This window comes from Bombina bombina, chromosome 7, assembly GCF_027579735.1.
Source record: "Bombina bombina isolate aBomBom1 chromosome 7, aBomBom1.pri, whole genome shotgun sequence".
NCBI classification, from domain to species: Eukaryota; Metazoa; Chordata; class Amphibia; order Anura; family Bombinatoridae; genus Bombina; species Bombina bombina.
The window spans coordinates 517,832,110-517,858,932 of record NC_069505.1 but is presented as its reverse complement, the minus strand read 5'-3'; the positions used below and the strand labels follow the sequence as shown (position 1 = coordinate 517,858,932).

Below are 26,823 nucleotides of genomic sequence, written 5' to 3'. Positions count from 1 at the left end.
AGTATCACTTCCCTTCCCACAACCCCAGTCATTCTCTTTGCCTTCAGTGCAAGGAGGAGGTGAAGTTTTGGTGTCTGAAGAAGATAGGATTTATTTCACTTCAATCAAGAGTTTGTTATTTTGAAAGCCAGAGTAGGTTTGCTCTGATCTTTCTTTTCAAGTTTGGGTGTAGCCGTACTCCACGTTAGTCTCTTCAGTAGGACAGTGGTGGCTTTAAAGCAGTTAGGAACTTGTAAGGTGGACCTTGCTGCATTTTCCTAACATGGTTGCTGCCCATGGTTTAGAAAGCCTGAGTAGGTTTACTCTGTTCTTTCTTTTCTCTACAGGTCTCTGTGAGGAGTGGCATCCTCTCATATCATGTAGGCTGTCCTCCTGCCGGACGGCTAGACTGCAGGTAAGTGCCTTTTCATCTTGTGGGTGGGAGACTGGCACTATAAGGGTTAAGGAGCCTTCTCTGCAACATTAGATGGGACTGATATATCCTTTGGCAGGATGCAGGCGCTTTATGGTGACAGGAGACTAGGGGTTAATAGGGATCCCCTGTTTGTTGGGCTCATGTGTTTAAAGGCATAAGGGGTTAAGAACGATACCTCCAAATTACTGTTGCTTTTTGTTGAGCTCATATGTATGTTTCAGGGGCACCTTAAGGGTTAACGATTCCCCAAAATTACTGTTCCACTTTTATGTGGTGTGTTGGTTTCACAGTATTAAGATTTGTTTGCGCACTATGTATTTTTCTGCGCAGTTCGTTTGTGTTTTTTTTTACCGGAGTACTCTGCCTTGTACATTGAGGGCAGCCTCAGGGTCAGCAGTATTTCTGTGGCTTGTTTCACATGGTAAATAAAGCGCGATGTTAGAACATTTTTGTGCGCTTCATTTCCATGCTGTTGCCGTTAACCCGCCTCCTCCTTCTTTGAGAAGGAGCTGAGACGCCATTTCTGTACTTTACCGGGTCCGGTCATGTGACCCCGCCTCCTCCGGCTGAGAACTGTGCTTACACAGCTTTTTTATTTTCAGTGCAATGCTATCTTTATATCACTGTACTATGCTATATATATATAGTAGCATTAGTAGCAAAAACTTGCACTCTCTGGACTTTTTCAAACGCAAAAAACTTTTAATGTAACGTTTCGGAGACAAAGTATCCCCTTCCTCAGACAAAAGTGAAATGGCAATACAAGCAGTATAAAAAGGCAAACAGAGTGATAACCCCTCCCCCCAATTAAGACAAAAAACCGCCAAAATGGTAGTCATAACAACCACACCAAACATAGTGTCAGTGTTACTAAGCCAAACAACTAATTTGAAAAATGCAAATTTACTGATTAAGTGATAAAAGTTCAAGTGTGAAGCACTATATAAATGTGAGACATGATTTAAAAGCTATATACATATATCCAACTTAAATGAAATAATAAATTCAAATTAATAAATTTGATATTCACATCTGGACAGATATTTCACAAGCATATCCCATACTAAAACCATTTGATGGGGGAAAAACAGCGTAGTGAGGAGAATGGGAAACACAAACTCACATACAAATCTCACTATCTGTTTTTGACATTTGAACGATCAGATAGTGAGATTTGTATGTGAGTTTGTGTTTCCCATTCTCCTCACTACGCTGTTTTTCCCCCATCAAATGGTTTCAGAATGGGATATGCTTGTGAAATATCTGTCCAGATGTGAATATCAAATTTATTAATTTGAATTTATTATTTCATTTAAGTTGGATATATGTATATAGCTTTTAAATCATGTCTCACATTTATATAGTGCTTCACACTTGAACTTTTATCACTTAATCAGTAAATTTGCATTTTTCAAATTAGTTGTTTGGCTTAGTAACACTGACACTATGTTTGGTGTGGTTGTTATGACTACCATTTTGGCGGTTTTTTGTCTTAATTGGGGGGAGGGGTTATCACTCTGTTTGCCTTTTTATACTGCTTGTATTGCCATTTCACTTTTGTCTGAGGAAGGGGATACTTTGTCTCCGAAACGTTACATTAAAAGTTTTTTGCGTTTGAAAAAGTCCAGCGAGTGCAAGTTTTTGCTACTATTATCTACAACCCACTAGCACCCTGGCTGTTGAAGTGAGAGTGCTCATCCTGGTTATATACACAAACATCCCTGTCTATTCTGTGTGTGTTACAACGTCCCTTAAAGGGACAGAATACACCAATTTTCATATAACTACATGTTATTACATGCAGTTATATGAAAATTGGTGTATACTGTCCCTTTAAGGGATGTTGTAACACACACAGAATAGGCAGGGTATTTGTGCATTTTTATATACTATAAAAAAATAAGATGCACAGATACTGATATAAAAATCCAGAATAAAACTGTTTAAAAACTTAGAAGCTCTCAGTTTAGCTCTGTTTAAAAGGTAGCCGGAAAGCCCCCTCCCCATTCTTTTGCATATGAAAAGACCCTTTACACAAACAGGAGCAAGCTGGAGAAGGTATCTGTCGGTATTCTCCTAAAACTTTGGGGCATGGTTAGGAGTCTGAAAATCAGAGCAATGTTATTTAAAAATAAGCAATATACATTTAAAAAAAACAAAAAACTTTATGGGCTATATAAATAGATCTGCAAAACATTTATGCAAAGAAAAAAATGTGTATAATGTCCCTTTTTAAATGATATGTGCATAAACATCACTGCTTATAGAACGGACATTATATCCAGTGATAAGTAGTAATAGTAATGAGTGGGTAGGTGGTAGGGCTGTTACTAACGCAACATGCAGCGTGTGGGAGGATGTTAGAGTGGTGGAAAGGTAGAATAATGACAAATATGCAGATGAACAGTACTAAGCGCAATAATGATAGCTGTCTCAGATAGCCAAAGGGGGCTGGGGATATACCTCTCCTGCCCCTAAAGTTCCATCTGCTCCGTGCCTGGAAAACAATCACATACAAATTACTATATACACCTGTACCATGGAGTTTAACCGACATCCAGGCTAATAGCGGTCATCCGAATATATATCGTTTGCAAAGACCCTTTAATGGCCAGTCACACCCTCTAAGGTTGCCCTGTCAGTGTACAAGCAATATGAGTACTGTACCGTGTGTCAAAGTAGTTGTTTCCAGGTTCACAATCTGTGAGTATTCCTTAGCCGCTTGTGCTGCTGTCCTCCGTAGAGCTGCTAGTCTCCAGCCAAATCTTCAGCGTCTCACACACACACTGCTCCGCTCCTAAGCAGCACCCACTATAGCTGGACCGGAAAAACCACACTATTGGTTCTCAAGGGGTAGATGGATAGCGATATTGAGTCCTAGTACTCCACTTAGTAATGCAGGAAAAAATATATAATCGATCAACCCCAATTGAGGTTAAACCAGTGAAGAAGCCCAAATGAGGTTTAAAAACGATCAAACTTTTTTTCATACTCCAATAAAAACGGCAGACTCCAAGGGTCAGGCAATAAAGATAGTTGTTTGACCGGTTTTGGTCGCTCAGACTGTAGTCATAAACTAAACTAAAACGGTGCAACAGGTGCAAAATATTTAAAAGAACAGAACACCTCCCATTGGAGGGGCCCAGATTCTCATATTAACCCTTTTAACATGTCAAATAAATTACAAGTTACAAAGAACAGTAATACATGCAAAATAGATGATATAACAGAACATTCCATAGGATAATCTAGAAAAAGTTAATGAAACTTACTAAACAAGTAACGTCCATGTAACTTTTAAAGGTAAAAATAATGTTAATGTAGATTTTATGATAAAGACGTTCTTGCCATACACTTAATTCAAAGTTTTAATATTTGGATACCAAAAATTAATACTGGATATACTCAGTAAGGTACCTGTCGGGGGGACAAAATTGTTAGGGATATAGATAATAAAGAATACAACAAGAGGTTAATGTTGCATGAGGTATCCATATCAAGAGAGTTGTCTTTTGATAATGTAATTGATGATATTATACTTTACTACGTCTCTCTAACCAACCCATAGTGGGTCAACAATTTCAAGCAATAAGGTAATGGTAAAATAGTATTATTATATTAATAGTCATGGTCATAATGATTTAATAAGGGATATTAAATATTGATATCAATGGATATGATTAGTGCACTCAGTAATGTCACATTCCACCGATAACTATTAATCTATATAATAACCCCATAGCCAAAAGACCAAATTACTAAATTCATGAATTAAAATACCCAGCAATGTTAAGACCCAATTATAGGTATAAAGGGCTACTAGCATTGTTTAAAAGGATGGGGATACATGTGTATATATAACCCTATCCAAAACTAGAGCCAACTCATTAGAGAGAACAAAAAGAGAAAGATATAATTTTATGATTTTATAACAGATTAATTCTCATTGAGAAAATCAGTGTAAAGATGTTAAATACAGCTCAACTAACCTATCTAATTAGATGTTAGAAATCCATATGTAAACCCTAACCATAATTTTGGATATGATTAGGAGTAAAGTTGTATTAACGGTGCCAATAATTTATAATGTCAAATTTTGAATTGAATCCCACAGGTAGCAGGCTACCCAGCTTATGGATCCAGTATATTTCCTGTCTGGAAAGTATCTGGAATTTATCCCCTCCTCTAGGGGGGTCTTATTATCTGTTTGATAGCCTGCTACCTGAAGGAGTCAACATTTCCATTATGGACCTCCAAGAAATGTTTGGACAAGGCCGACACCGCTCTTTTGTTGGTAATATAAGACAAATGTTCTTTTATACAGGTGCCAACCTCCCTTGTGGTCCTCCCTACATACTGTCGAGAACAGATGCTGCATTCAATAAGATATACCACAAATTTATTACCACATTTAACACACCCTTTAGTCTCGATCACCTCCAAGGTGGTGGTCGAGCTAAAAGTTGTGGATATGTTAACGTGGTCACAAGACCTGCATGTTCGTTTACCTCACTTAAAATGCAATCAAGAGCTCTGTACTTTCTTAGGTTTTAACATTCTAGGGGAAAGTATATTGCCTAATGACAAGTTTCGTTTGTAAACAAACTGACATACCTCCCCTCTTGTAGTTCGCAGTTGTTTGTCACCCCTCAAAATTGGAAGATTTTTCCTAATAATATTACACACCTGGTAATATTGATTAGAATACACTGTTACAAACAATGTTTTTTTCTTTGTATTTGCTTATTGTCTGGGGCTACACATGTGTTCTTGGGGCCAAACAACTGCGCCCTCTCCATCTGCTTTACCTCATTAAAGGGTTAGTTAAGTCAAAATTAAACTTGCAGGATTCAGATAGAGCATGTCATTTTAAGATACTTTTAAATTCACTTCTATTTTCAAATGTGCTTCGTTCTCTTAATATCCCTTGTTAAAAAATGAATACGCACATATCCTACACTAGTGGGAGCTGCTGCTAATTGGTGCCTGCACACATTTGTCTCTTGTGATTGGCTAAATAGATATTTTCAGCTTCCTGTCAGTAGTGCAATGCTGTCCCTTCAGCATTGGATAACAAGAGAATGAAGAAAATTTGATAATAGAATTAAATTGGAAAGTTGTTTAAAAACGTATGTTCTATCTGAATCATAAAATAAAACTTTAGGGTTTATTATCCCTTTAAAGGCTCTGCCAACAATCTTATTCGGATAATCCCTGGCATTTAGACGTTCAGTTAGAATCTGACTCTCTCTGAGGAAATTACTATCCAAGGTACAGTTCCGTTTTACACGTAGGAACTGTCCTTTAGCAATCCCCTTAAAAACATGCCCTGGATGACTGCTTCGGGCATGTAAGAGGGAATTCCCCGAAATGGGTTTCCTATAGAGAGAGGAGATGATCCTTTTATTGTGACAATCTGATGTTAATGTAACATCTAAATAGTTGATGGTGGTCTTATGCCATTCAAAGGTGAATCTCATCCCAACTTGGTTCATATTGAGATAATTCACAAAATCTTGTGCCTTTGATACATCTGAAGACCAAAATATTTCAGAAGGTCGTCAATAAACCTCATATACTTGATCAAATGTGCAGAGTAGACATTTCTATCTCCAAAGACGTGGAACCGCTCCCACCACCCCATAAAGAGGTTGGCCTAGGAAGGGGGAAATTTTGCCCCGTCGCAGTTCCACGTCTCTGGAGATAGTGTCAGAAAATTTGAAAAAATTGTGTTTCAAGAGAAACTCAATTACTCCTGAGAATATATTGCTTGTATTCCTCTGAAAGCCCTGTATATGTATCTAAATAGAAATCTATTGCTTCAATTTCAAATTCATGGGGTATTGTGGAGTACAGAGAGACAACATTAAAGGGACAGTCTAGGCCAAAAAAAACGTTCATGATTCAGATAGGGCATGTAATTTTAAACAATTTTCCAATTTACTTTTATCACCAATTTTGCTTTGCTCTTTTGGTATTCTTAGTTGAAAGCTTAACCTAGGAGGTTCATATGCAAATTTCTTAGACCTTGAAGGCCACCTCTTTTCAGAATGCATTTTAACAGTTTTTCACCAATAGAGGGTGTTAGTTCACGTATTTCATATAGATAACTTCATGTGCTTGAGCACAGTGTTATCTAAGAGCAGGCACTGATTGGCTATACTGCAAGTCTGTCAAAAGAGCTGAAATAAAAGGGCAGTTTGCAGAGGCTTAGATACAAGATAATCACAGAGGTTAAAAGTATATTATTATACCTGTGTTGGTTATGCAAAACTGGGGAATGGGTAATAAAGGGATTATCTATATTTTAAAACAATAACAATTCTGGTGTAGACTGTCACTTTAATTGTCATCCAGCTGTACTCCTGTTCACAAACAATCTTTTCTAATTTGGACAAATTGTGGGTAGTGTCCTAAGGGAGACCCATTGTGGCAGGTATAGGCGGCTCCCTGTTTGAGCCCCTTTCTAGATGGGTGGAACAATTCCTCCAGCCATTGGTACAGAAATTGCCTAGCTATCAATAGCTAGGCAATTTCTGTACCAATGGCTGGAGGAATTGATCCACCCATCTAGAAAGGGGCTCAAACAGGGAGCCGCCTATACCTGCCACAATGGGTCTCCCTTGTACCTCAGAAAGGCTCTTGTGGACCTTCGGGAGATGGTGGAAGATGGGCATTACAGGATTATCAACCAATAGGCAATGAAAGGTCCGCCTATCAATGATGCCCATCTCCAAACCATCATCCAGATGGTCCTTTAGTAGATGTTACTATTTTTTTTTTATTGGAGTATTTTTAAACCTCATTTAGGCTTCTTCACTGGTTTAACCTCAATTGGGGTTGATCGATTTATATATTTTTTCCTGCATCACTACTTATACTTTTTAATATTATATTAATATATTAAAATATTTAATTTGCATTTTGTCTTGCCTCTCAGTTTTTCTTTTGCAGAAAATTCTGTTTGGTTTTTAGACACTAATATTGTTATCAAATATGCAATTATGTGTGTTCTGATTCACTAGATCTCTTGAGATAGAGAGAACGCACTGCCTTCTGAGCCCAATGTTTCCCAAGATGATGCTGTTTAGGCAATACCTCAGTTTTCTCCTTACACGTCCCAAGCCTCAATGGCGTCACCTGCAGTGCCCTGTGGTTCCTCATTATCTCCTGGAGGAGTTATTGGCCTGCAAAATTTGCTACTCGGGTATCTGTGGTATTTCTGTTTTTCCTATTATCAGGGGAAAATCGCAGGAGGAATATTAGAGATTCAGATAATAGGGTTTCTCTACCGCCTGCTGCTACACGGATTGCTTTCCTCATAGGTCTGATGAGGACGATACGTCAGTAGCCTCTGAGGGTAAAATCTCGGATTTGGACAGTATAATTCCTTATCTGATGCTGAAGTGGTATCCTTCAGATTTCAGCTTGTACACCTTTGTGTGTGATTAAAGGAGGTTTTGGCTGCCTTGGAGCGACTCCGATACGTCTGTCGTTGTCAATCCCTAAAGAATCTAGTGAACTTTATAGATACTAGGATTCCTATGTGTCAGTTTTTCCTGTACCAGACCGTGCTGGGAGTTTTTTCACAGAAATGGGAGAGCTACTCTTGGAGTTTTCCCCGTCTCCTGTCTTTAAAAGGATGTTTCCTGTCATTGTCTCCATTAAATATCATGACGCACGGTGCCTATAGTAGTAGGACAATTCTATGGCTAAAAGAACTACGATTCCTAGAGAGGATAGCTGTTCTTTCAGGGTCAATGGACTAAGCTGTAGGCTTACATGGAAGTTTTTTTTGCCACTGTTTCAAGTGCGGCATCTTATTGGTGCAATGCCTTGTTTTTTCCAATTGGTAGAGAGTCCTTTAAGGAGGAAATCCAGAACAGAATTTTTTCTGATACTACCATGCAAGTTTTTATGCAGGGGAGCCAAGATCTCTAGCTTCGCTCTGCTATTCCACGGAGCTTTGTGGCTATATTCATGGTCAGTGGATCTTTCCTCTGCATCCAAGCTTCTGGCGTTTCCTTACAAGGGTAAGACTTTGTTTGGTCCAGATCTGGCAGGAATATTTCTGATAGTTCAGGTGGAAAAGGATCTTTTCTACCTCAAGATGAGATGAATAGGCCTACAGAAGTTTTGTAACAGGGGCACTTTAATTAATCTAACTTTACATTTCACTTGTTTTGTTCAAATACTTACCTTTTAATCCTGACAGCCGCTCCAGCGATTTCCCCCCGGCCGTCGGAAGCCTCTTCATACGTCAGAAATTATGAATCCGGCTTCCACCAATCATGGCTTTACCCCTGGGGGAATCGTGGCCTGAGGCAACGCTGTGATTGGAGGAATCCGGATTCGTCATTTTGGACCCGCGAAGAGGGCTTGCGACGGGCGGAGAAAGTGCTGCAGTGGCTGTCAGGATTAAAAGGTAAGTATTTGAATAAAACAAGTGAAATGTTAAGTTTGATGAATTAAAGTGCCCCTGTTTTTAATAGGATTATTAAAAACCGGGCACTGATTTGTCAAACATTACCTTCACTTTAAGTCTGTCGCTCCTCTTGGAGTTTTATACCTGTTTTAGGGTTTTGCTGTTGGCTCAGTTTGAGCCATAGCATTCCTTTAGATTTTAAAAGTTTTCCTTTTGGCTATATCTTCTGCTCGGAGAGTTTAGGTACTCTCGGCTTTGCAGTGTGATTCACTTTATTTTTTTTCGGATAAGGCGTTTTTTTTTTATCCTAAGTGGAAATATTGTTTGGAAATTATTTCCTCTCTGTGTCCTCATTCTATTCTCTTGAGGAACGTGTGTGCACAATTTGGATGTGCGTGCCTAATATTTTTCTTCTGTTTTTCTGTAACAGAAAGCTAATGCTACTTCTTTTCTCCTGTTAAGTGTGATCAGTCCACGGGTCATCATTACTTCTGGAATATTGCTCCTCCCCAACAGGAAGTGCAAGAGGATTCACCCAGCAGAGCTGCCATATAGCTCCTCCCCTCTACGTCACCTCCAGTCATTCTCTTGCACCCAACAACTAGATAGGATGTGTGAGAGGACTATGGTGATTATACTTAGTTTTATACCTTCAATCAAAAGTTTTTTATTTTATAATAGCACCGGAGTGTGTTATTCTTTCTCTGGTAGAATTTGAAGAAGAATCTACCTGAGTTTTTACTATGATTTTAGCCGGCGTAGTTAAGATCATATTGCTGTTTCTCGGCCATCTGAGGAGAGGTAAACTTCAGATCAGGGGACAGCGGGCAGATTAATCTGCAAAGAGGTATGTAGCAGCTTATTATTTTCTGACAATGGAATTGATGAGAAAATTCTGCCATACCGATATAATGTAAACTCAGCCTTAAATGCAGTAGCAGCAACTGGTATCAGGCTGTCATGTATGTATATTTTACACTTCAGTATTCTGGGGAATGGCACTTCACTGGAATTATACTGTGTGCATAAGACTTTAGCCTAATTTGCAGGGACTAGCATCAGGCTTTTTAATAACACTTAATTTATGTTAAACGTTTTTTGCTGGCATGTAAAATCGTTTCATTTTCTGAGGTACTGGGTGAATAAAATATTTTGGGCACTATTTTTTTCCACTTGGCAGTTGTTTTATTTAATTTATGACAGTTTACTGATCTCTCTCACTGTGTGTGAGGGGGAGGGGCCGTTTTTGGCGCTTTTGCTACGCATCAAAAAATTCAGTCAGAAGCTCACTGTACTTCCTGCATGATCCGGTTCATCTATACAGAACTCAGGGGTCTTCAAAACTTGTTTTGAGGGAGGTAATCACTCACAGCAGAGCTGTGAGATTGTAGTTGACTGTGATAAAAAACGTTTATTTCTGTAACTTTTTTTCTGCTATCAGGGTTAGTTATCCTTTGCTAATGGGAACAAGCCTTTGCTAAAATTGTGTTTTTTACAAAGATTTGATGCTATAACCTTTCAGTTTAACTTTCAACTGTCATAACTCTTTCTGTGCTTCTTATAGGCACAGTACGTTTTCTTATTATAGTAAATTACTTGAAAAGTATTTCCAAGTTGCTAGTTTATTTGCTAGTGTGTTAAACATGTCTGATTCAGAGGAAGACATCTGTGCTATATGTGCTAATGCCAAAGTGGAGCCCAATAGAAATTTATGTACTAACTGCATTGATGCTACTTTAAATAAGAGTCAATCTGTACAAATTGAACATATTTCACCAAACAACGAGGGGAGAGTTATGCCGACTAACTCGCCTCACGTGTCAGTACCTGCATCTCCCGCTCGGGAGGTGCGTGATATTGTGGCGCCGAGTACATCTGGGCGGCCATTACAAATCACATTACAGGATATGGCTACTGTTATGACTGAAGTTTTGGCTAAATTACCAGAACTAAGAGGTAAGCGTGATCACTCTGGGATGAGAACAGAGTGCGCTGATAATGTTAGGGCCATGTCAGATACTGCGTCACAACTTGCAGAACATGAGGACGGAGAGCTTCATTCTGCGGCTGACGGTTCTGATCCAAACAGATTGGATTCAGATATTTCAAATTTTAAATTTAAGCTGGAAAACCTCCGTGTATTACTAGGGGAGGTGTTAGCGGCTCTGAATGATTGTAACACAGTTGCAATACCAGAGAAAATGTGTAGGTTGTTTAAATATTTTGCGGTACCGTCGAGTACTGACGTTTTTCCTATACCTAAGAGACTTACTGAAATTGTTACTAAGGAGTGGGATAGACCCGGTGTGCCGTTCTCACCCCCTCCGATATTTAGAAAGATGTTTCCAATAGACACCACCACTCGGGACTTATGGCAAACGGTCCCTAAGGTGGAGGGAGCAGTTTCTACTTTAGCTAAGCGTACCACTATCCCGGTGGAGGATAGCTGTGCCTTTTCAGATCCAATGGATAAAAAGTTAGAGGGTTACCTTAAGAAAATGTTTGTTCAACAAGGTTTTATATTGCAACCCCTTGCATGCATTGCGCCTGTCACGGCTGCAGCAGCATTTTGGTTTGAGTCTCTGGAAGAGACACTTGAATCAGCTCCATTAGATGAGATTACACACAAGATTAAAGCTCTTAAGTTAGCTAACTCATTTATTTCAGATGCCGTAGTACATTTAACTAAACTTACGGCTAAGAATTCCGATTCGCCATTCAGGCGCGCAGAGCACTGTGGCTAAAATCCTGGTCAGCTGACGTTACTTCTAAGTCTAAATTACTTAATATACCTTTCAAAGGGCAGACCTTATTCGGGCCCGGATTGAAAGAAATTATCGCTGACATTTCAGGAGGTAAAGGCCATGCCCTGCCTCGAGACAGAGCCAAACCTAAGGCTAGACAATCTAATTTTCATTCCTTTCGGAATTTCAAAGCAGGAGCAGCATCAACTTCCTCTGCTCCAAAACAAGAAGGATCTGTTGCTCGCTACAGACAAGGCTGGAGACCTAACCAGTCCTGGAACAAGGGCAAGCAGGCCAGGAAACCTGCTGCTGCCCCTAAAACAGCATGAATTGAGGGCCCCTGATCCGGGAACGGATCTAGTGGGGGGCAGACTTTCTCTCTTCGCCCAGGCTTGGGCAAGAGATGTCCAGGATCCCTGGGCGCTAGAGATAATATCTCAGGGATACCTTCTGGACTTCAAATACTCTCCCCCAAGAGAGAGATTTCATCTGTCAAGGTTGTCAACAAACCTAATAAAGAAAGAGGCGTTTCTACGCTGCGTACAAGAGCTTTTATTAATGGGAGTAATCCATCCAGTTCCACGGTCGGAACATGGACAAGGGTTTTACTCAAATCTGTTTGTGGTTCCCAAAAAAGAGGGAACTTTCAGGCCAATCCTGGATTTAAAGATCCTAAACAAATTCCTAAGAGTCCCATCGTTCAAAATGGAGACTATTCGGACAATCTTACCCATGATCCAAAAGGGTCAGTACATGACCACAGTGGATTTAAAAGATGCTTACCTTCACATACCGATCCACAAAGATCATTACCGGTATCTAAGGTTTGCCTTTCTAGACAGGCATTACCAGTTTGTAGCTCTTCCATTCGGATTGGCTACGGCTCCAAGAATCTTCACAAAGGTTCTGGGTGCTCTTCTGGCGGTACTAAGACCGCGAGGAATTTCGGTAGCTCCGTACCTAGACGACATTCTGATACAAGCTTCAAGCTTTCAAACTGCCAAGTCTCATACAGAGTTAGTACTGGCATTTCTAAGGTCGCATGGATGGAAGGTGAACGAAAAGAAGAGTTCTCTCTTTCCACTCACAAGAGTTCCCTTCCTGGGGACTCTTATAGATTCTGTAGAAATGAAAATTTACCTGACAGAAGACAGGTTAACAAAACTTCAAAGTGCATGCCGTGTCCTTCATTCCATTCAACACCCGTCAGTGGCTCAATGCATGGAGGTAATCGGCTTAATGGTAGCGGCAATGGACATAGTACCCTTTGCACGCCTACACCTCAGACCGCTGCAATTGTGCATGCTGAGTCAGTGGAATGGGGATTACTCAGACTTGTCCCCTTCTCTGAATCTGGATCAAGAGACCAGAAATTCTCTTCTATGGTGGCTTTCTCGGCCACATCTGTCCAGGGGGATGCCATTCAGCAGGCCAGACTGGACAATTGTAACAACAGACGCCAGCCTACTAGGTTGGGGCGCCGTCTGGAATTCTCTGAAGGCTCAGGGACAATGGAATCAGGAGGAGAGTCTCCTACCAATAAACATTCTGGAATTGAGAGCAGTTCTCAATGTCCTTCTGGCTTGGCCCCAGTTGACAACTCGGGGGTTCATCAGGTTTCAGTCGGACAACATCACGACTGTAGCCTACATCAACCATCAGGGAGGGACAAGAAGCTCCCTAGCAATGATGGAAGTATCAAAGATAATTCGCTGGGCAGAGTCTCACTCTTGCCACCTGTCAGCAATCCACATCCCGGGAGTGGAGAACTGGGAGGCGGATTTTTTAAGTCGTCAGACTTTTCATCCGGGGGAGTGGGAACTTCATCCGGAGGTCTTTGCCCAAATACTTCGACATTGGGGCAAACCAGAGATAGATCTCATGGCGTCTCGACAGAACGCCAAGCTTCCTCGTTACGGGTCCAGATCCAGGGATCCGGGAGCGGTCCTGATAGATGCCTTGACAGCACCTTGGACCTTCAGGATGGCTTATGTGTTTCCACCCTTCCCGATGCTTCCTCGATTGATTGCCAGAATCAAACAGGAAAGAGCATCAGTGATTCTAATAGCGCCTGCATGGCCACGCAGGACTTGGTATGCAGATCTGGTGGACATGTCATCCTGTCCACCTTGGTCTCTACCTCTGAAACAGGACCTTCTGATACAGGGTCCTTTCAAACATCAAAATCTAACTTCTCTGAAGCTGACTGCTTGGAAATTGAACGCTTGATTTTATCAAAACGTGGTTTTTCTGAGCCAGTTATTGATACCTTAATACAGGCTAGGAAGCCTGTTACCAGAAAGATTTACCATAAGATATGGCGTAAATACCTATATTGGTGTGAATCCAAAGGTTACTCTTGGAGTAAGGTTAGGATTCCTAGGATATTGTCTTTTCTACAAGAAGGTTTAGAAAAGGGTTTATCCGCTAGTTCCTTAAAGGGACAGATCTCAGCTCTGTCCATTCTGTTGCACAAACGTCTGTCAGAAGTTCCAGACGTTCAGGCTTTTTGTCAGGCTTTGGCCAGGATTAAGCCTGTGTTTAAAACTGTTGCTCCGCCATGGAGTTTAAACCTTGTTCTTAACGTTTTACAGGGCGTTCCGTTTGAACCCCTTCATTCCATTGATATAAAGTTGTTATCTTGGAAAGTTCTATTTTTAATGGCTATTTCCTCGGCTCGAAGAGTCTCTGAGTTATCAGCCTTACATTGTGATTCTCCTTATTTGATTTTTCACTCGGATAAGGTAGTTCTGCGTACTAAACCTGGGTTCTTACCTAAGGTAGTCACTAACAGAAATATCAATCAAGAGATTGTTGTTCCATCCTTGTGTCCAAATCCTTCTTCAAGGAAGGAACGACTTCTGCACAATCTGGATGTAGTTCGTGCCCTAAAATTTTATTTACAGGCAACTAAAGATTTTCGACAAACGTCTTCCCTGTTTGTCGTTTACTCTGGTCAGAGGAGAGGTCAAAAAGCTTCTGCTACCTCTCTCTCTTTTTGGCTTCGTAGCATAATACGTTTAGCTTATGAGACTGCTGGACAGCAGCCTCCTGAAAGAATTACAGCTCATTCCACTAGAGCTGTGGCTTCCACTTGGGCCTTTAAGAATGAGGCCTCTGTTGAACAGATTTGCAAGGCTGCAACTTGGTCTTCGCTTCATACTTTTTCCAAATTTTACAAATTTGACACTTTTGCTTCTTCGGAGGCTATTTTTGGGAGAAAGGTTCTTCAGGCAGTGGTTCCTTCTGTATAAAGAGCCTGCCTGTCCCTCCCGTCATCCGTGTACTTTTGCTTTGGTAGAAGAATAGAAAGAGGGCGCCACAATAGCGTGATATCGTCTGGAATGCAGGTACAGATATATGTAAATATTATGCTTACCAGATGGTGTGGCACTGTGCTGTGACCAGTGCAAGAGAGCAGGCTAGCACTTAACAGTGGCTAGTACACTGTAGGAGCCAGGCTCCAAAGGCACTTGTTCTAGTTGAAACTTGGTATCTATCTCCTGCTATCTGGACTTCAGGTTCTGCAGAGGAGTGATCTTATGTGTGTTGTTCAATAGGCATATATGAACCACAACACAGACAACTTCAAATAAAAAAAATTGACTTTTATTTTATGACGCGTTTCTCAACCTGCAAGGGTTGTTTCATCAGATAAGAAGTTTCACTTTTTATCTGATGAAACAACCCTTGCAGGTTGAGAAACGCGTCATAAAATAAAAGTCAATTTTTTTTATTTGAAGTTGTCTGTGTTGTGGTTCATATATGCCTATTGAACAACACACATAAGATCACTCCTCTGCAGAACCTGAAGTCCAGATAGCAGGAGATAGATACCAAGTTTCAACTAGAACAAGTGCCTTTGGAGCCTGGCTCCTACAGTGTACTAGCCACTGTTAAGTGCTAGCCTGCTCTCTTGCACTGGTCACAGCACAGTGCCACACCATCTGGTAAGCATAATATTTACATATATCTGTACCTGCATTCCAGACGATATCACGCTATTGTGGCGCCCTCTTTCTATTCTTCTTCTACAGTTGTTCCATACTCTCTGGGATCAAGAGGAGCAGCCTGATTCATCACCATCTCTTTCAAGAGGACATCTTTATCCCCTATTTACCACCACTATATGGACAATAAACAGGACTAATACGGTAGACCTGATCTACTATATCCAAAGTATAATATCTAGTTTTAAATTGTATATTGTTTTCCATTACTAACATCAGCGCTCTTTAATATCCCTTTAATGGGATATTTTTACTTTTGCTTTGGTATTGGTATCCCAGAAGTAATGATGACCCGTGGACTGATCACACTTAACAGGAGAAAACATAATTTATGCTTACCTGATAAATTCCTTTCTCCTGTAGTGTGATCAGTCCACGGCCCGCCCTGTTTTTTACGGCAGGTAAATATTTTTTAAATTATACTCCAGTCACCACTACACCCTTTGGCTTCTCCTTTCTCGTTGGTCCTTGGTCGAATGACTGGAGGTGACGTAGAGGGGAGGAGCTATATGGCAGCTCTGCTGGGTGAATCCTCTTGCACTTCCTGTTGGGGAGGAGCAATATTCCAGAAGTAATGATGACCCGTGGACTGATCACACTACAGGAGAAAGGAATTTATCAGGTAAGCATAAATTATGTTTTTTTCTCTGGTTGAGAAGTTTAATTAGTTTTTTCAGACTGCGGGACTGCAGTCTCCAGAGAGAGAGTTATGCCTCTTTACTCGAGGGCTGTCTCTTCTTCTTGGGCTTTCAAATTGAAGCAGATTTGCAAGGCGACAACTTGGTCATCTTTACATACTTTTTCCAAATTTTATAAATTGGTTATTTTTGCTTTGGCTGAGGATTTTATTTTTGGGAGTGAGGTTATTCAAGCGGTGGTGCCTTCTGTTTTGGTCTGCCTGTCTTGTCCCTCCCTGTTCATCTGTGTCCTCTAGCTTGGCTATTGATTCCTAATAGTAATTGATGAAACCGTGGACTCACCGTATCTTAGGAAAGAGAATTTATGCTTACCTGATAAATTTATTTATTTTCGGATATGGCGAGTCCACGGCCCCGCCATTTATTTCAAGACCGTTTGTTTTTGACTAAACCTCAGGCACCTCTACACCTTGTGTTACTTCTCCTGTTTCTCCATTTTCCTATGGTCGAATGACTGGGGGTTGTGGGAAGGGAAGTGAAACTTAAAGGGATACTAACCCCAAATTTTTTTCTTTCTTAATTCAGATAGAGCATACAATTTTAAGCAACTTTCTAATTTACTCCTATTATCATTTTTTCTTTGTTCTCATGTTATCTTGATTTGAAAAAGCAGTAATGAAAGGTTAGGAACTGGCCCATTTTTAGTTCAGAACCTGGGTAGTGCTTGCTGATTGGTTTGCTACATTTAGCCACATATCAGCAAGTGCTACCCAGGTGCTGAACAAAAAAAGGGCTGGCTCTAAAGCTTACAGTACTGCTTTTTCAAATCAAGATAGCTTGAGAACAAAGAAAAATTGATAATAGGAGTAAATTAGAAAGTTGCTTAAAATCTCATGCTCTATCTGAATCCTGAAAAAAAAAAAAACTGGTTTAGTGTCCCTTTAACAGTTTGACTGTGGTGCTCTTTGCCTCCTCCTGCTGGCTAGGAGTGATATTCCCAACAGTAATTGATGAAACCGTGGACTCACCGTATCAGTAAAAAAAAAAAAAATTATCAGGTAAGCATACATTTTTCTTTTTCTTCAAGAGCACCTTTAAAAAAAAATGATGGCTATTTACATTATAGCACCGGATGAGCTAACCGTGCACAACTAGTGCATACTGCATGACGATAAAACACTGAATGACCTTTAATATGAGTAGCTCAGTTGTAAAGCACTTAAAGGGACAGTCTAGTCAAAATTAAACTTTCATGATTCAGATAGGGCATGCAATTTTAAACAATTTTCCAATTTGCTTTTATCATCAAATTTAGCTTTGTTGTCTTGGTATTCTTAGTTGAAAGCTAAACTTAGGTAGGCTCATATGCTAATTTCTAAGCCGTTTAAGGCCACCTGTTATCTGAATGCGTTTGACAGGTTTTTCACAGCTAGTGGGCATTAGTTCATGTGGGCCATATAGATAACATTGTGCTCACGCCAATGGCGTTACTTCTGAGAGTGCACGGATTGGCTAAAATGCAAGTCTGTCAAAAGAACTGAAATAAAGGGGCAGTCTGCAGAGGCTTAGATACAAGGTAATTACAGAGATGTAAAGTATATTACTATAACTGATGGTTATGCAAAACTGGGGAATGTTTATTAAAGGGATTATCTATCTTTTTAAACCATAAACATTCTTGAGTAGACTGTCACTTTTAATCTTTTCATATCTTTCATTTCCTTTTAGATATTCATTGATCGTGACCCTACAGTGTTTGCTCCAATTCTAAACTTCCTGCGCACCAAAGAGCTTAATGTCAGGTTTGTCTGTCTCTTATTCTCTGTCTTGCTCTCTCGTGTCTATTTTGTGTCCCACCCTATGTTTTTGCTTTCTCTCATACCCATCTCTTCTTTCTCTCTCACCAGGTCTCTGCTTTCTCTCCACACTTTTGTGGTGCTCTCGTCTGTCTTTGCTTTTGTCTTGTTGACTTGATTTCCCACTGCATTCTTCCTGTATAATTTTCTTTTTCATACTCTCACCACCATGCTTTCTCTCCCTTTTTTTTTTCTTGCAGAGATGTGAACTGTTCTCTCTTGCTGCATGAGGCAGAGTTTTATGGCATCACCCCATTAGGTAAGCTTATTTTAGCTACAGACATACTCACTGCATGTTACCTGAAGAGTTGTAGTTATGCGCCACATTACCTAAATATTGTAACCCTGGCGCCTTATAGAGGTTAGATTTTAGCAGTAACTGCTTACCTGTTCTTCTCTTCCAGTTAGACGCTTGCAGCTGTGTGAGGAGTTGGAGCGCTCATCCTGTGGGAGTGTCCTGTTTAATGGATACCTACCACCCCCTGGTAAGTTACTCCTATGCAATAATGGTAGTCTGCTCCATGATGCTGACTAAATCTTGCAGACTTCGAGCTTGATTCACATCTAGGCTGACTGCTTTTGGCCCTAGCTCGGACAGGACTTCTACATTAAAGGGATACTAAACCCAAGTTTTTTCTTTCATGATTCAGATAGAGCATGGGATTTTAAGCAACTTTCTAATTTACTCCTATTATCAATTTTTCTTTGTTCTCATGCTATCTTGATTTGAAAAAGCAGTACTGTAAGCTTTAGAGCCAGCCCTTTTTTTGTTCAGAACCTGGGTAGCACTTGCTGATTTGTGGCTAAATGTAGCAAACCAGTCAGCAAGTGCTACCCAGGTGCTGAACTAAAAATGGGCCTGCTCATAACCTTTCATTGCTGCTTTTTCAAATCAAGATAACATGAGAACAAAGAAAAATTGATAATAGGAGTAAATTAGAAAGTTGCTTAAAATTGCATGCTCTATCTGAATCATGAAAGAAAAAAAATTGGGGTTAGTGTCCCTTTAAAGGGATATTCCGGTCAAAATTTAAATGCACATTGTTTAATTACATCTCTGAATAGAAACATTATTGCAATATACATGCATTGGCAAAAATGCTTCTAGTAGGTTATCACTGTTTTAGTGTTAACATTTTTCTCTGCACATGCATGGGAAGCATAGCTAGATATTCTAGTTGCACCAGCATATTAAATACTGCAGTTGTTCAGAGCACCAGTAGGGCTTGTATCATGTCAGCAAGCAGATGGCACAAGCACCTTAGTCTCCCTGAGCAAGTGCTGTGTTTAAAATGCTGGTGCACGATGCATACTTAAGTACACTTTTGCAACAGCTATAGCGTTTATTAGAAGCATTTTTGCTAGTACATGTATATTACAAAAATGCTGCAATTCAAAACTGAAATGTCTCCATGTGGATTCCAAATTTGGCAGCAATGTCCCTTTGAAGATAGGTAGTGATATTGATAGGGTGCAGGCATAACAGTCTAATCCATTATGGCACAATGTGGTCTCAGTTGGAAAGTCAAGATCCCCTCCCTCCTATAAATCCATTTAGCACTCTGCCCTTTATCCACTCACCGCAAATCAGGTCCGAACCTAAAACCAATATCAGAGACCTCAAAGTTGTGAGAAATTGTATCAGATCAGTGGGTTAGAACTGGCTGATCTGATACAATTTCTCCCAACTTGGAGGCTGACGTTTTCACTTAGTAATAGGGGGAGCGCTAATGCTAACTCATAGCTTATCTATATGCACAAGTAGTGTGATACAGCAGCAATAGTACATGACCACTCTTCTATATGGCATTCTTGGTTAATGGGATAACGTAAGGTAAATTATAAATTGATGTTTGGATAGTCAAGACTAGGCGCCACTGTACTAATTGAATATAAGGAACAACCTCACAACTTTTGCATTTTAATTTTTTTGTGTGAAAATGTTGTTTTTTGTAATTGAAGACCAATATTATGTGAACCCACTATCAGACACTATCAATTTTTTTCTTCAATATAGATAACTTAAGAGAAGATTTAATTGATATGTATGATTTATTAGATGAATGACAAATAACTCTCTAAAACAATGACAAAGCACTGGGTGTTCAATAGCAAGTCATTTGCTGATGAACACTTTTTTCTGGGAAAAATATTCCTTCCATTTTATTAAAGAGACAGTCTAGACTGAATACATCATTTTGATTACTTATTGTTACATACCAGAGAATCATCCTGCAACTGGTCCCCCGTCTATAAGTTTGTAAGAAGTACATGAAAGATTGCAATATTCATTGTTTGTTAGGAGCAGAAAATGGCCGCTAAGCTCCTCCAGCCTAATGTGTGTTTATTTTGGTATGTTAAGTTTCTCCAATCACGATCGACTCTTAAATATGTTTTCCTACCCTCAGATGCTAATTTGCGCATGTGCAATTTGAAATGGCTAACTGAAAAATATTAAATGTTCGCTTCTAAACTGTCATACAAGAAAACTGCTAACTGGACAAGAAGAAAGCTGTGGGCGGGGCTTGGCGGCCATTTTTTGGCTGCTAACAAATAATGATTATTTAAAAGTTTCATGTACTTCTTACAAGCTTATAGATGTGGAACCCATTACAAGATGCTTGTGTGGTATGTAACAATAAGTAATAAAGAATAAGTATTGGGTCTAGACTGTCCCTTTAATTTATTAATCAATCTGGCGGCATTGACATCAGAGTCCATGAGCAAGCTATCCAACCATGCTCCTAACTTTTTCTACTGATATTCAAATTAAACTTTTGTGTCCCTTTAAAGTAATCGGCACTGAAAGTCAAAATTAAACTTTTATGATTCAGATAGAGCTTGCAGTTTAAAGAGCCTTTCCAATTTACTTTTATTAAATGTTGCCCATTCTCTTTTTATAGACACTTTTTGAGGCACTAACTCCTACTGAGCAATTTTAATAGAGTATACGTATAATAGTCTGTGATTGGCTGATGGCTGTCACATGATACAGGGGCCAGCAAATGGGGAAAACTTACATTTTTCACAAATCTACTGCTTATTTTTAATTCTTAGTGTTTTTACATTATTTTATATTATACACTTATGCAATTCTACTGTAGTTAGTAGTCCTTTCATTTTGGAAAAATCTGCTTAGCAATGTATTAACACTGCTATAAACAATGTTGCAAAACACCTTACCTTGAAATGTTAGACATGAGCACACTACTGAGGTCCTTTGAGCCTAACTCAATGTATTCTTCAACAAAGGATATCAAGAGAACAAATCAAATTTGATAACATAAGTAAATTGGAAAGTTATTTAACATTGCACATTCCTGACTTTACGGTTCCTTTAAGAGCGTCTTGATCTCTCTGGAATGCCTTTTTTGCTTCTACACCTAGCCCTTGCACCATCCTCTGGACTTTATAAATGTGTCTAAGTCAAGTGGGTTAGTTTCCTGCACAGCCTAGATGCCCTCTTTGGGTATCTCACAAGTTTTTTTTATTTTAGTCTTTTCTCCCTCACACCCATTTCTACCCAAAGATGGAAACTGTTTTAGATAAGGATCTAAAGCGGTTTCTATCTTTGCCTCTTGGTTCTTAGCCTTTGGGTCTGGCTGACTACGGATTTTCTCCCTTCTCTTTCTTTGATGTTCACTATCTCTTTACTTTTTCTCCTCTGACAAATTGTGTCCAGCCATACTTGCTAAAAAGACATTTAACCCATATTGTTTGTCATATTGCTTTGTTAATAACCCATATTTTGAGTCATATTGCTTTGTTAATAACCCATATTTTGAGTCATATTGCTTTGTTAATAACCCATATTGTTTGTCATATTGCTTTGTTAATAACCCATATTTTGATGGTCATTGTGCATGCACAATTTGAGATACAACATACTATAGTTCATGGTACAATATGAATATTGTGAATAAAAACAATAAGGGTGTTGTAACTGATTTTATATGAATAATGTATTTGTATTCTCTTATATATTCTTTGTAATTAACCTTTTTAATAATAGTTGACGTCTGACAGAGTTGAGGAAACACCACATATTGGTTCTGAACAAAACGGGAAGCAAGATTTTTTTTATTTTTTTAAACTATCCTAACTGGTACTACAATCTAATCCAAAATAAACAGATTTTGTTTATAAACTCAATATCAAACATAAATGGTTATGGCTGACAGAGTGGACAATTTATGGCTGTGACCATAATTAAAACATTATATAATTTTTATGTCCTACCAATTTCTTTTGCACTCAAAAGTAGCAGGAAGTGGGATTGGGGGCCTAAGAACTTGAAATGAATGTACATTTTCACGAATGAGTGCCTGGTTTAAAAAAAACAAAAAAACCCCATTAAAAACAGGGGCACTTTCATTCATGAAAGTTTACATTTCACCGGTTTTGTTAAAATACTTACCCTTTTCTTCTTGCAAGCCGGAGCAGCAATTCCGACGCTCGTCTCTTCATACATCAGCATTGAAGAATCCGGCTTCCTCCAATCACGGCGTGGCCTCAGGCAATGTTTGCTCTGGGGGGAAGCTGTGATTGGAGGAAGCTGGATTCGTCATTGCTGACGTAAGAAGTTAGAGGTTTTGATTGAGTATAAATAAGATTATTTTGTCACACATTATGACCATGTTTTTAATAATCCTAACTTTCAGAAATTGTGTTTTTTTTTTTTTTTGTTAAGATTTTACGATTTTTAACAATTTTTTGAAATATCTTTATCTGGATTTTTTAAAGAGGCAAAATAGTTTAATAGGGAAACCAAACATAAAATATTTCCACAATAACCTTATGAGTTGCAATCATAAATGCATTTTGGTTAACGTTTTCCAGGTTTTGATTTAATTGGGATTTCTGTTAAGTTTTTCCAGCAAAAAGAAGAAACCGCCACAGTGTCTCTGGGCTGCATGTGAGCTCCAGAAGTAGCGTTAGTGAGCGAGCTCCCGTTCGTCGCAGTAACACCATGCCTCCTAATCTGGGGGGTGCTGGGATACTTGGCCGCCTTTTAGAAGAGAGAAGTTCTGGAGGTTTGTATTAACAGGAGCCTGATGGAATGCAGAAGTCACTGTCGGCAATAGATTTTTTTTTTATTTTTTTGGGGTGGATTTCTTATATTTCACTATTTCTTCCTCGTCGTGTTCTTTTTATCAGCCTTTTCTCTTTCTCTGTCTGGCTGTGTTTCCCACCTTCTCGTGCTGTTTGCCTTTTTATAGTCTTTCTAAAAAAAATTTTCTTTGTACATTTTTTTTCTTGCCTATTTCTTTCCAATTTTTTTTTCTTTTTTTTTTTCTATTCTCTATTACTATTATATACCTGGATGCATAACTCAGCACATCTTTCCATAGCCTTCATTTTCAGTTTTGTTCCCCCAAGGCAGCTGCAGCGACCCTGGGATGGTTCGGATAGTATGTGGACATCACAACTGGATAGCAGTGGCTTATGCTCAGTTTATTGTTTGCTACAGGTGAGACGAATGTAGTTCTGCTGGACCTGTCTCTGCCCTTGTATGTGGTGACCACTAAAATGTGTTCTGTTGGGGGGGGTGTTTTTTTTTTTTTCTTACCTTTTTAGGTTTTTAAATAAAAAATTTCACCTACAGTCTTGATTGTGATGTTTGATAAGTGCGTAATAAAAAGACAATGCAATAACACTTACTCTGAATTTCAAATAAGCAGTAGATTTTTTCTGAGAAATGTTATATTTTTTTTTCTCCCATTTTCCGGCCCCCTGTATCATCTGACAGACATCGGCCAATCAGACTAGTATACGTATACCCTTTGAGCTTCTGCACATACTCAGTAGGATCTTGTTCCCCAGAAAGTATGAATATAAAAAGACTGCAAAATTTGATATTGGCAGTACATTGGAAAAAAAAAAAAGTTTTAGATGATTTCTCTCCATGACGGCAGGTTTTTGATAATTGATCGTAGGGACTTAAAGATCTTTTGCCTGATCATGTGTTAGCATCTATTTTGTCTTTTCTCTTTTTTCTCCTTAGACATCTGTCCTGTTTTTGTTTGTCTTTACATTTCATTTAAAACATTCTTTTTTTTTTTTAGAATGAAAGAGACCTCTGGATGGCAGCTGGTTTTCTCCAGCCCATGCCTGGATTGGGTGATTGAACGTGTTGCGCTTAATGCCAAGGCTGTAGGGGGGACTCCTGGAGATAATGATAAGATGCTTGCGGTGGCTTCCTATAGTGAGATCATCCTCTGGGCCATTGGTGGTGATGGCAGTGGAAGTGAAATAGGTAGGAAGAATTACACTGGTACACAATATATTGCTGTATATCGTTTTATTCATAACCATTTACAATGCTTACTGATTAGAAAAAATTTCTAAGATATGATTTTTTTTTTTTTTAAATATTTACTGCATCAAACGTGATTTCAGGCAGAACATTGTCATAGTGTAACTTATAGATGTGACACATTTTGTTTTTGGGCAAAGTATTAAGATGTTCTAATTTAAAGCAGTATATATAGTGTATTAAATGTGCCAGTGGCTCACACAGGTTCTAAGCTAGTTATATTGACTTAATGTAGCAACATGCACAAACAAAGATTGGCCATTTAAGTAATTGCTGGGGGGATATACTAGGCAGAAAAGGGCAGACAAGCTGACTAGTTAGGAAATGAGGGAGAAACCTTAGCTCTCGTGTGTATTACGTACGTATACCTATGCAGTGAAACTTTTTTTAAAATACTTACCTTATATTCCTAACAAGCATAGAACACCGGAGCAGCGATTCCTCCGCCCCCAGGAAGTCTCTTCTTACTTCAGAAATGACGAATCTGGCTTCCTCCAATCACGGCATGGCCTCAGGCAATGTTTGCTCTGGGGGGGGAAGCTGTTATTGGAGGAAGCCGGATTTGTCATTTCTGACGTAAGAAGAGACGACCTGGAGGCGGGGGAATCGCTGCTCTGGTGTTCCACGCTTGCTAGGAAGAAAAGATAAGTATTTTAAAAGAATGACTTCAATGTAAACTTTCATGAATGAAAATGCCCCTGTTTTTAATAGTATTTTTAAAAACGGGGCTTTCATTCGTGAAAGTTGACATTCACTTTAACTTTTGCTTACACATACTTTCTAAACTATCAAAGATGCACCATAATATCAGAACTTAGCTCTGCTTACTTGAACTGAAAACGATTGGTATGCAGTGTTCTTTTTTCCTTTTTTACAAGTTGTACTTGTTAGTTTATGATTATATGAATTTATACAGCCATTTCTTGTTTGGCAAAGAGATTGATATTCCCAATTTATGATGCTGGTGTCTTTAAAGACCCCATGGACAGGAAAATGGGAGACCTTTAAAGAGAGCATATCTATAAGTTTTGTGTTTGCAGTGTTCTCCACATTTACATTTTTCCAACAGGGTGGCATTATGAAGTAGCTGGGTGGGGGCAGTGTAATATTTTCTAATATTATTAGATCATTTTCAGCAATCCAAAGCACAAATTAATTGCATAATTTAACATAAATGGTATATAATTATAAGTTGTGCAGTAAAAAATAAAGAATTTTAATAGTAGCTCATTTTAGCCTAATATTGACCAAAATTTTAGCTGGGTGGTCAGTAAATCAGCCAACAGAGCAGTAATTATCAGATGTTATTGCCTTTTATATCCTATGAACTAACAATTTCAAGTGGGTTACTCTAGAAATCCTATTTTTGCCAGGAGAATAGTCTCAGCAACTCAGCTTTTTAACAGAACTGGGGTCACATTTCTTTCCATTAGTTTCCAAAATGTACCTCCTCAGTGGAAACTGGGCTTGAGTGAACATGTTTTCTGAAGATTTGTGTAAGGCAGCAGTATGGTCCTTTCCTGACCCACTCCTAAGAGATCACAGATCATATGTGTGTGCCACAGCTGTGGTAAAATTTGGATGAAAAGTGCTCCTTTGTTATGTATTACAACCTCTTCTGTATTTGTTCATGGATCATTGCTGATGTATGCATTTTTATTATAGTTTTTACTGTTACCTGTTAGATATTTAAATTGTACTATTTTTTTTTCTTCATAGCACTAATCAATTTCACTTCTATGTTCTGCTGTTTTAATAAAGAGCCATCTTCATTGGGAGTGTCTTGCAGAGAGTGACTTTATATGAATTTCTATAAATCTGAGTTAATGTCCAGCTTATGGTTTAACCCTAGGATAAAGAGGAATCTGCATCAATTTGACAACTAGGTTAATGCCAAGAAAATAAAATCTGTAGAAAACACCTGAGAAATTTGAAAATGTTTTATTAAAGTAATGAATCTCCTAGAAAGAATACTTACGTGCACCTCTTCTGTTTCCAGGGGTTTTTAGTCTGGGGGTTCCTGTGGAAGCCTTGTTTTTCGTTGGCAACCAGTTGATAGCCACCAGCCACACTGGGAAAATTGGGGTGTGGAATGCAGTGACCAAACACTGGCAGGTAAGATGCAAATGTCAAACCCATGCCTCCTTCCTCCCATCCTTCTCTTGCCTGGTCCTTTTGTATGACATCAATTTATTCCCTCTCTTTATATGCTGCGGACTTTAGTAATTACAGATGTTCCCTTACTGTATTGTCTCTAGATTCAAGACGTGGTTCCAATAAACAGCTATGACACTGCTGGCTCCTTCCTCCTCTTGGGCTGCAATAACGGCTCCATCTACTATGTTGGTAAGTGGTACTCTGATCGCAGGTGCGGATTTATGTATATTTGTGTATTGGGGATACTTAACATATGGGCACA

The 26,823-nt window shown here is 39.1% G+C and overlaps 1 protein-coding gene across 1 annotated transcript in view; it reads left to right on the top strand.

Moving 5' to 3' along the window:
* The window catches only part of SHKBP1 (SH3KBP1 binding protein 1), a 47,065-nt gene that overhangs the window by 4,697 nt on the left and 15,545 nt on the right, over positions 1-26,823 (top strand). The window contains exons 4-11 of the mRNA XM_053721763.1: positions 17,961-18,034; positions 18,289-18,347; positions 18,493-18,573; positions 22,957-23,121; positions 23,468-23,558; positions 24,154-24,344; positions 26,404-26,519; positions 26,663-26,750. Coding sequence (XP_053577738.1) covers positions 17,961-18,034; positions 18,289-18,347; positions 18,493-18,573; positions 22,957-23,121; positions 23,468-23,558; positions 24,154-24,344; positions 26,404-26,519; positions 26,663-26,750 — 865 coding nt within the window. The remainder of the gene's footprint in view (positions 1-17,960; positions 18,035-18,288; positions 18,348-18,492; positions 18,574-22,956; positions 23,122-23,467; positions 23,559-24,153; positions 24,345-26,403; positions 26,520-26,662; positions 26,751-26,823) is intronic.